Source organism: Varanus komodoensis, unplaced genomic scaffold (assembly GCF_004798865.1).
Source record: "Varanus komodoensis strain SLA01 unplaced genomic scaffold, ASM479886v1 scaffold1, whole genome shotgun sequence".
NCBI classification, from domain to species: domain Eukaryota; kingdom Metazoa; phylum Chordata; class Lepidosauria; order Squamata; family Varanidae; genus Varanus; species Varanus komodoensis.
The window spans coordinates 26,581,524-26,592,619 of NW_025335268.1; the positions used below are offsets into that span (position 1 = coordinate 26,581,524).

The following is an 11,096-nucleotide window of genomic DNA, read 5'->3' on the forward strand; positions in this document are numbered from 1 at the left end:
CATACGATTTCCTCTAGCAGCACTACCTCCAGAGAGAGAAAGATGATTTTGATGGTACTAATAATATGGTAAATGTGAAAATGTTGATCAGACACTCCTGCTCTTCAAAGGGCCATTTCCAAAAGAGGCTAGAATTGAGTTGATGGCAGCAATTCCAAAGCAGCAGAGCAATGGGAGTGGCATCAGTGCAGCCCTTTGCTATGTGAGGCCTCCAGGTGGCTGCAGGGTAGCCTCCAGCTTCCATGAAGCCACCAGAACTAGCAGGATTTAGCAGATCTTGGCACAGAACCAGATTTCAGAATCTGGAAGGGCAGAAACTATATGAAAAGTAATGAAGTATGTCTCAAGCAGAACTCAGAGGTTCTAACCATCTTTTCTCTTGAGTTGAACTATGAATATATGTGCAGTTTTATATTATTTTAGTCATTTGTTAGATTTATATCCCACTGCTTTAGCCACAATGGCTATTTGATACTTTGAGGTAGAGTTTGGCTTTCTGCCTCTTGTTTTTCCAAGTTTAACTCTCTTGCTCAGAGTAGGTTTTCCTCTCATAAAAGGTTGCCTTCCAATAGCTCTGGAGAGAACTCTCTCAGTTCCATTCAAATCCACAAGAGAATTGCAGTTCACTTCAGTGTTACGTAAATTTTGTTCTGGTTGATGATGGCGATAGCTGCTCTGAGCTCGCTTTATCCTAATCATGTTAGTCTCAAATGACCTCTTTTCCAAGCTGAAGTAAACCGTTTTTTCTTGGAGGATGCAAGTGCATATGCTGCCCCTGATAGCCTCCATCTCTTCACAGAGCTTTCTGATCATAGCTATGCCTTTTATTTAATACCAGGACCAGTTTACCTGTCCAGACGAATATGAGGAACCTGCAGTTCTTTATGAGGCAATTCGGTCATTTGAAGAAAAGGTTGTGATCTGCCACGAAGGAGACCCTGCCTGGCGTAATGCTGTCCTCTCCAACAAGGAGGAACTGCTCACCCTGAGGCATGTAGTGGAAGAAGGGACAGATGAATACAAAATTATCATGCTTCACAAAAGCTATCTGAGCTTCAAAGTCATCAAGGTACCTCAGCCGCTAATTTTAATTATTTAGCTATTACTTGACTTGGTTTGGAACTTCCATTCCATTCATCTCATACTTTCTTGGTGGGTGACAACAAAGCAAGTTCATCTTTTTCAGTAGCATTCTATTCATAGGTTTTAATGGATATTGACTTGATTAAAAATATACCTTCTTTTTTCGGAAGGCTTGGACACGCCAGTTGGGTAACTTAATTTTCTCTGCCAAGAACAAAATAGACATAGGAACTTCCTGATTTCCCCAAATATAATTAAGTCCAGTGTCACCTAACGACTGAACCAGATAATTTATTTTATGAGCGAGCACTAGGAGGGTGGAAAAAACCGGTGGGGCAACCTGCCATCCTTACCTTGCCCACCTGCAGCTCCTGCTGCTGTTTCACCGCCAGGGCCTGGGCCCATCCTCCCTTCATGGAGGCCTTTCCAACCAACTCTCCTGGGAGCTGGAGAGGAAGAGGAAGTAAACACTAGTGCAGCTCTTCAGAGAGCCATCAAAACATTTTTGATTCTGTATCTATACACATATAGTGTGGTATATTTTCAATTGATATTGTAAGCCTGAGGGGAAAGGGTAAGCTCAAAATACTGTACATTTCCTCCTTGCTATTACAACTGCCCATCAACCTCTAGTATACGACAGGCCCGTTTCCTACTCTGAACTTAGCCTCAGTTCTGGATGGCAACGTCGATTTATGGCTTTTATTCAGATTTCTGCGCACTATTGACTGGCAGTTGTCTTCTTAAGGCCATATGAATGACTGAGGACAAGTTGCAGAGAAAAGAGCTGGCTAACAAAATTAGTGTGCTACATGTCCCATTTCCTACCATGCCACAGAAACCTTGATATGCTTCCCCCACATCACTAGAGTAGTATATATCCCGCCCCCTGATGGCCTTCTCTGTGTCTTTGGAGGCTACGCCACACAATGGAAACCCAGCAGCTGCATTTCTAACAGTGGTAACTAAGCAAAAACCAGGCAAAATCTTCAGGCCAACCCCCACTCCTGAAGGGCCAGCTGGACTTATGGAATTGTGTGGTTGTCTTTGAGCAGCCCCCCAAGCAGCCACTGAGAAGATGGCAAGCTGCACTCACCGACTCGCAGAGGTGTGTTCCCACCATCTGTTGCTTTTTCTGCTTCTAGGTGAACAAGGAGTGTGTCAGAGGGCTCTGGGCTGGGCAGCAGCAGGAGCTGATATTCTTACGCAATCGCAACCCAGAACGGGGCAGCATCCAGAACAACAAGCAGGTTTTGAGGAACCTAATTAACTCCTCCTGTGACCAGCCCCTGGGGTACCCTATGTACGTCTCTCCTTTGACCACGTCATACCTAGGGACCCACAGGCAGCTGAAGAACGTTTGGGGTGGACCAATCAGCCTGGACAACATCACAACATGGTTCAGAAGCAAGTGGCTCAGGTAAGCACAAGGCATTCTGGCAGATTCTGATATGCTCTTTGGATGGGAGAGCCTTGGTCTCAGGTTGATATTTTTGAGAGCATGGATATTTCCTGGAGGCCCTCAAAACAGGTGATGGAGACACATACTTTGCTGTGAGAACTTCTGACTTCTCCTGACCTTCCTCATCCCAGACATTTACATAGGCTCAAATTGGGTCAAAAAAGAAAGCAGTGGCTCCCTGCCTGTCTCCCCCCCCCTCCCCCCGCCCCCACTTAGCTGTCCTGGCAGCGTGCTGATCCTCTTCCTCCGAGAAGCAAATTCAGCAGTGTCCTTGCTGTTTTCCTGGGTACTTCCTTTCAGGCATTAAAACACGGTACAGATTACGTGGCCCTGCTTTTTATCTGTAGAACTCAACTATAGATTTGTATTGTAGATGGAGGTCGTACGAGTGCCGTGTGTAATATGTGCAGTATGTAACCCCCACTGCCCCCTCATCCGACACATTGCAGCCTGTTCCACCCGGTCAGTGGACATGGTTGCCACTGGTGGACCTCAGAGTTCTACTAAAATAACGCCAAAGTAGATCCCATGAGCCTGGCATCTACCTGAAGCTGCCATATTGGATTAAAATATCTGTAGTTTGGCCTTGCTGGCTGGGAATTATGGGAATTGTACTCTAACATATTTGCATGGTGCCAGGCTAGGGTGGGCTTCCCTGCAGACTGAGAACCAAATAGATATGAGCTGGAAAAGCCACAATCAGATTTCCCCATCACTTTAGAGCAGTTTATAGCCACCCTGAGCAGGGAGGGGTTACATCAGGAACAAATGGTCATTCAGCCTTCCCTGTACTACAGATTTCGTTTCGACAGATATTCTTTGTGGCTGCTTGAGAGTGGAGTAAGAGAAGTTGGTAACCCCCAGATCCAGTCCTTGGGCTTTTCCTTCACATTTGTTTTGACCCTATCCTCATAACCCCAATTACAGGGTTACCCTGACTGAGCATGCAGTAGTGGTTACAGCCATGAAGCTCAGTGGGTGAGCTTGGCCTGGTCACCATCTCTCAGCCTCACATGCCTTGCAGCGGGGTTCTGTGGATAAAATGGAGCGGGGAGGAGTCCATGTACTGAGTTCCTTTGAAGAAGGGCCAATTTCAAATGCAATTGCTCAAATATAAAAATAGGAAAAAAGAAGTAGAAATAGCAAGGAAATTCTGTTGCACATTCAACTGAGCAATGATTTCATGAAGGCATTTCAGAAGTGTTAGTGGTTTTGGCATGCAAAGTGAACAGCCATCGAGCCGTTCCTTTCCAGAACATGCTTGTGCTTTCCCCAAGCCAAATTTGCCAGCTGCCAGAAGTGGGAGGTCACTGACCTGAGTCCCCAGCCCTTTTTGTTTAGTGTTCATCTGTCAAAAGAAATGTGTAAGCACACATGAGCACAAATCCATTCTTGTGGGTGTCTGTGACAGTGTGGCGGGCCTGCTTAGTTTGCTTTCTCCTTAAACAGGATGAGGAAGGGCTGCCATCCCGGCCACAACAGTGGAGGGAACCTCGAAGAAGCCGCCAGCAGAAATGGGTCATCTTCCAGCTGCAACCCAGCGAATAACTCCAGCAGCTCCCAACACACCAGGAACAGCATGCCCCAGCTGCGGGCTTCTTTATCGGTTGCTCAATTCCCAGGTATTCAAAGCATTGTTTCTTTGTTTGCGGTATTTATAAGTCTCCCAGCAAGGAATGTTCTCTAAGCATCTCACAGTGGAATTTAAGAAACAGTTTAATACTGGAATAAAGCTATCACATCCAGCACGGCATGAAGCCAGCAACATGTATTTACAGAAATTACAGCAGCAACCAAAGTTTCAGACAGCTTAACATCCCCTGTCCCAAATATCCTAAGTCACTAAAATACGTTAAGGTTGGACAAATCTGGAAAATAAAAAGATCTTCACTGGTGCTGAAAAGACAACAATGTAAGGATCAGGCCAGCCAATGGAGAGGCCTTCCCTCTAGTATCTACCCCTTATGCCTTAGTTGGTGGGAGCACCCAGAGAAGGGGCTGAAAAGGTGATCTTAAAGTCCAGTTTGGTATATGTTGAAGGAAGGAATCCTGCAAGTATTCTCTGCTTTGTTGCTCACAGTCACTTGACATCATGTAGGCAGTCCTGCATCTGCTTAATGTGATTGTGAAGATTTTGTAGAGTTTGGATTTTGTAGAGTCTGCTGGGTAAAGCAATTCCACAGATGTGCAGCAGCTACTCTGACCACCTGCCTTTCTAAAGAGGAACTAAGCAAGTGACTGATCTTGGATGATCTTAAATAGACAATGGAACACCAGTGAAGGCCGCAAACAAGGATACCTCCAGATGTTACTAATTTCCAGGTGCTGTCGCACTAGAGTGTGCATTGAGTGCCCATCATCAGCAGACCATGCAGGCAGGATGTTCTGCCTCCTGCAGCAGGCGCAAGGTTCTTGGAATGCCAAGGAAAGTGATGCACCAGGGCCTACACAGGGGAATGAAGGGATGACTCCAGCTTAATCACTGCTAGTTCATATGGATTAGCCAGATCAGAATTATTGCACATCAACAGCAATAGTAATTCAAAAAACTTACCACAGGAAGTATTTCCTCTTTCAGGAGCTGACTTGCTGAATCCTCAGTGTGCCAACGCACAGATGAGTTTTTGTCTCATACGTTTTTTCATGGATTGAGTGATTTATGTACAAAGATGGGTGGTCTACGACATAGCACTGTAACCACTGAATTAGAAATGAATATTGATTTTTTTTGGACAGTGGTCAGCTTAGTAGTTTAAATTGTGAACAGATGTTCAACTGCATTTCACTCTGAGCTTCAGCGTTACTAGAATCCCTTGTCTCACTTCCTGGCTACATTTTTTATTTAAAGAAATTAGCTTTAAAATAATCAGCAGATCCAGAAACAGAATTTAATCCAGACCTTGAACTTCAAGCAAATGATGTACAAAAAAGGATGTTGCTAAAGCAGCACTTTGTTGTGAAGGGGTATGTCTCATTACAATTTCCAATAAAAGATTCTTTTTTCACTCTTCTAAACTCAAAGACATCTGGGGGTATTTGTTCAAAGGATTGCCAAAAGCAATAGCTTTTCATCCACTCAGTAGGAAGCTTACACAGGGCCATAGCCTCTCAGGCCAGTTCTCAAAATATGCTTTTTGTTCTATGCTTTTTATTCTTCTAAGCTGAAAGAGTCGAAATATTTACTAATGGAGCTAGTGGAACAGCTTACAACATCAGCTATAAGTATTATTTCATATAAGCCTAATGCATATAAAATAGACGGAGTACAAAACTGAATGTAAAGACAGCTGTACATTCATCTGTCTTTGTGCTGAGAAGAGAGAGGGAGGGAGAGATATGATGGAAGTCCAGAATTGGAGAAGGTTGACATTACCAAGCATTGTTGAGAATCATTGACTTTGCTGATGAATATGCAAGAGCACATTCATCAGAGAGAGAGAGAATGATTTTGATCAATAGCAGCTTACAGGAGCCCAAGTTAGATACCCAATGTCCACTGGCTACAACATTTCCAGTGCTGTCAGTAAAATTATACACATGGTCTGTCTGCGTGCCATGAAAACTCACTCTGGCAGCAAGCCACAATATGTTGCTGTCATCTGAGCAACTCATGGTGTGCCCAGCAGTCAGGCTTATGTATGGTGTGTCCTTGGTTCCTTCCCTACTCCCTGCCTCAGTCCTCCTGTGGGTGTCCCAAAGACACTAAGGAGGACTAACTTGTCTCCCTCCTCCCTGCTGTGATTGTGAGCCTTTCAGACTTGCCATTACTTTACCCTTTAAGTTCTGTTTTTTCTTCAGATCTCCATTCTGACAGCTGCAGACAATCCCTTAAAATTGTCCCAGGGCACCTAGGTGGAGCTGCTCGGGCACTTTTGGGGCAGCTGTCACTGACAGTCACTCAGGATGGCTATCAGACTCGCCACTCTTGATGGCAAGAGAGGCAAGGGGGTTTTGTTGCTCTTCCCAAGTGGCTTAGTAGCCCAATTCCCCATACCTATTGTAGGTTTGTTCAGCCAAGTTCAGATGACATGTAACCCATCTTGGATAAAAGCTGAACAACCACCTGGGTGGTTGGGATGGTTTGCTGTCCATCAATAAGCCATCTTAGGAACAAGAGTCTGGTTTTGCATGGCATGGCAACCCATCCAGTTTGATCCCTATCATGGACTGTCATGTTCTTCTGACATAACTTATGCACAGTCAAAAGCCACAAAGTGAGGTGATGATTGTGTGAGAGCTTTATAATCGTGGCCCTTAGTTCTTCTCAAGTAGTTTGAGTGACTTATTGGTTATGCTGTTTTATTGTACAATTTTACTGAGTTTCATTCTAATCATGAAAATGAATTAACTCTGTTACTCAGATTGTGTTGTTACAACATTATTTTATTTATTTATTATTTGATTCCACTTCTATGTTGCCTCATAACCTTCAGGTTCTCTGGCAGCTTATGTATGCCTAACATGACCTTGCAGGAACCAGGACTTCTGGAAATTCTAAACCAATTTTGTTACTGAAAAGTAACAGGTGATCCATAGAACCCCTGGAAAGCGACTGAATATGTCTGACAACAATTTGGTCAGGAGGCCTATAGAAATAATGGTGTTTAAAATTTTGGGTTGTCTGAATAATGAGTCCCAGCATGTCTAAATGTTGCTTTTGAATCCAGGTATAAAAGCTACATAGAGTGTCAGCAAATGGTACCTGTAAGGTGCCTGTTATGGAGAAGGGAGTGTTAGTTCAAGCAGATGTTCTATGCATTCATGGCTTATTTGCTTATTGTCTAAACAAGCCATATGGAAAAAGAAAGAAATCCAGATAGTACTTTTACAGCTAAATAACTCCTGCTGTTCAGTTTTCTTCCTGATTCAGTGAATGCTGCCAAGGGACTCTTAAGGGAAATGCTGGTTTCTCTGTAGTTAGAAAGGCAGTGGAATGGGCACCAGGGCTTTAAAAATAGGTCAGCTCAGTGCTGCTTTCCAGACCAGCAGTAACGATGCAGCACATTCTCAGGCATCTCTCTGATGAGCTGGTAAATTCTGTTTAGCCTTCTTTTGTTCCATAGCTAGATGATGCTTTCTGCCCAATTTTGCTGAGCTCCCATGCTCTGCCCCCTATATTCTTTTCACACCAGTTTCATGTTTACAAACCATAAATAGATGCTCACATCAGAAAGATTACAAATTACACATTTCACAAGCCAATATAAAATTATGCCTACATGTCTGTTGATTTCCTTGTCTCCAAACCAAAGTAAGTCAAATATTCTTGAATCCTATCCATTCAAGTCAATGATACTTAACTTTAGTCAACACAGTGAAGGGCTTAAGCAAGAGTAACGCTTTTATCAGGTCCACTGCTTTGAATTGTGGCCATTCTCAAATAAGTTATTCTTATACTGAAACAGCAATACTAAGGGTACTTACATAGAAGCCAGCTTCATTGGAATTAGTGGCGTATACTTGCAACCAAACACGGCTCAGATTTGGTGTAAATGTATTGAGCATTTTAACACAAATTTAAAATTTGTGGATGGATTGAATGATGTACCTACAAGTCAGTCAGATTGCCAATAGGGGTGTAATTTTCTGTATCTCTAAAACCCTTTAGGATTTTCAGGATAAATACATTTATTAAGTTTGAATCTATGTAGCATACAAATTATTATGCAGCACATCAGTACTTCCTACTATGTACTAATTGGGCAGAGACAGTAAGCTTTGAAGGATATCACTAGAGACACAATTTCCAGGAAAAAAAACTCTCTCTCTCTCTCTTTTAAAGGCAGAAGAAAATTCAGGAGTCAGTCTGTTCAGACACATGCTGCCTTAAATCAGAGACCCCCTCGTTCCAGTCACTCTGGTCCTGTCTTAGAAAGCCACTACCCCTTCATCCAGACTTCCACGTCCGCCCATGAAATTGCCCAGGGGCTTTCTGGCAGCCAGCTCTCCTTCCACAATTCAGCAGCTTCGGTATTCTCCCACACGCCTGCCATCCCTTCTCTGGGCCAGCTCACTGTCCAGGAGAGAGCCGAAGTGATGCTGCGGTCCAGCCTGGCCTCTTCCACCAGTTCTACGCTCAGCCTTTTGTTTGGCAAGAGGAGTTTTTCAAGTGCTTTGGTGATTTCTGGCCTCTCGGCTGCTGATGGAGGAAACACCACAGATACTCAGTCATCCAGCAGTGTTAACATTGTAATGGGCCCATCTGCCCGAGCAGCAAGCCACACTGTGCAGGAGACCACACAGGTAAGCGAGGAAAACGGGAAACCTTTAACTGGGTGAATGTGTTGGCTTGTTCACCCAAGCCTTTCATTAGAAGTCCATGCAAATACTCCCCTGGACGCTTAAGCAATGAAGAGCAAGACCAAGAGCAGTTTGGCAACACCCTCATTATGTCATCCTGCATTGCTAGATGGAAACAAAGTAGTGAAATATTCTAAAAAGAGAATGGAGATATCAAAGCTGCCTCCTCAGACAGCCTTGAAACATCCCATCTTGCAGAGGGTACAGCAGGATTGCTTTCTGCTACTGCAGTGATGCAACAGTCTACATTTGGCAAAAAGGATGGTGAGAACTGCATTTTCACCCCAACTTTCTATTAAGAAGTAACCAAAATATCACTAAACAAAGGAATAGTGCTTAAGATGCTATTTAAGGGATCACTGTCAGTACTACCATGCTGCTGCTGCTTCTGTTACTACTAATACTACTACTACTACCCGTGCTCTATCTCTGCAAAATATAAAACACTGGTTTGCAGCTTTCAGTGCTACTGTTCTTCTGTTGCTCATTGTGGTGCCCCAGCAGCCAGGACTGGGGAACAGTCCCAGCCCAGAATCTAAGCTTTGGCCAGAATCGAGAGTCCTTTGCATGTGTCTCAAGGGCTTGATGGGTATGATTTTCCATTCCTGCACTCCTGCAAGAGTTTTTGGTACACTGGATGCCTTTCCAAAGGAGTCTAAAGCTCCGGATGTGGCTTTCCAGGAGGCATGAAGGACCACCATTTGGAAATAAGCCCAGAAAGCCCTGTGCTGCATGTGATCCTTTGGAACCTGGCGATTGTTTTGAAATTGCCTTCAAAGATGACAACATTCTTTCTCTTGTTCTCTTAAAAGCAATTGTCGGAGGATTATGAGGCAACCGATGCTACTGAATGCAGGCAACGAAGGGAGCTTGGAACCACTCATGCCCTCCTGATGAGCCATATGCTGGAATGTAGAAGAGCCAGCCAAGAGGACATGGCACTGGAAGACACAGCTTCTCAACACAGTCTTTCAGAAGAGCAGTAAAGCATCCACTTGTGTAAAGGCCAATGCTCTGTACAGTAGAAATCGAAACACGACATGGTTCATTTCCCAGAAAAGGTTTTAACATTCATTCAAAGCTAACTAAAAGAAAAAAGAAAAACCTTAAAATATTTATTTTTTTAATTTTTGGTTAAAAGTCTTTATTCAAAAATATTACAGCGTAGAAACACAATACTGGACAATTGGCATTTAGTGCTGCCCTAAATGCAGTGCAGCTTCAGCTCAGGGTCCTGAAAATTCAAATATGATCTTGGGAGGGGAAAAAAAAACCCTATTCTGACATTCTTTCCCCTGAAGAAGCACTGATAGGATGGAATTTGGGAAGCATCTGAGGGATGGATTGAGAAAGAGACAGAGAGGGAGAATACTTGGAACCGAGACTGAAAGCAACAGAAAATCTGAATGCAGTTCAGTGAAAAGCACACCGACATCTGTCTCTTGTCGTAACCAAATAGATGATTGCATGCTAAATAACTGGCATTTTATACATAATGCATCAGAAAGGATTGTTTTTAATTGAAGCAATGAATATGTAATAGGAGAGGAATCTGCATTCTCTAAGATTAGTATGCTGAATCTTTAAAAAAAAAGTCAAAAGGAAAGCCTCATTTTTCTGTTTGTTTGAAGTGTTCTGCAGCTGGCAATTATGTGCTACAACATATTAATCCAGAAGGTGGTCCACTGCATGCAGCCATAATAAAATAGCATATGAAAGTGCCAGGCTACACATTGCCGTGAACCAAATATAGCTGATGCATGAAAAGCCTTCACAAAGCCAACAGTGCTCCTTATTTGCAAACAATGCAGCTTTCTCTAAAAGGTTGTCGTTTCACATAACCTTGCACTTGTTTGGTTGGCAGATATCCATGCCTGTTTCTGAAACTGAGAGACTTAACACAACTGTAAAGTACTGTAGTAATCTCTCATACACAGAGACATGTCAATTGTTTTGTAATTAAAGACTTTACAACTACCGATGCCTGGTTTTGTTATTGCTGATTTAATTATATCTACCAAAGATGCACTTTCTGCTTTATATTTCATTAATAACTCACAGCCATTTTCACAAACTAGTACACGTCAGTCATTCAATAGCCAAGAAATTTTTTGAAAGCTTCCATGAATAGGGAGTAATCATCCATATTGCTTGAAAACAGAGTAAAATATATGTGGCAACAATTGTATACGTAAGTGAGCCATTATTGTTCTACTAAATCCCAGGAGTCTGTCTGTCTGACTGATAGATG

The 11,096-nt window shown here is 43.2% G+C and overlaps 1 protein-coding gene across 4 annotated transcripts in view; it reads left to right on the plus strand.

Annotated features, from left to right (window-relative positions):
- The window catches only part of PCNX2 (pecanex 2), a 133,022-nt gene extending 122,200 nt beyond the window's left edge, over window positions 1-10,822 (plus strand). For all 4 annotated transcript variants that reach the window (XM_044420281.1, XM_044420255.1, XM_044420263.1 and 1 more), the window contains 5 exons: window positions 839-1,069; window positions 2,229-2,503; window positions 3,995-4,167; window positions 8,328-8,788; window positions 9,658-10,822. In XM_044420281.1, coding sequence (XP_044276216.1) covers window positions 839-1,069; window positions 2,229-2,503; window positions 3,995-4,167; window positions 8,328-8,788; window positions 9,658-9,831 — 1,314 coding nt within the window. In that variant the 3' untranslated portion in view covers window positions 9,832-10,822. The remainder of the gene's footprint in view (window positions 1-838; window positions 1,070-2,228; window positions 2,504-3,994; window positions 4,168-8,327; window positions 8,789-9,657) is intronic.
- Window positions 10,823-11,096: the final 274 nt, after the last annotated feature.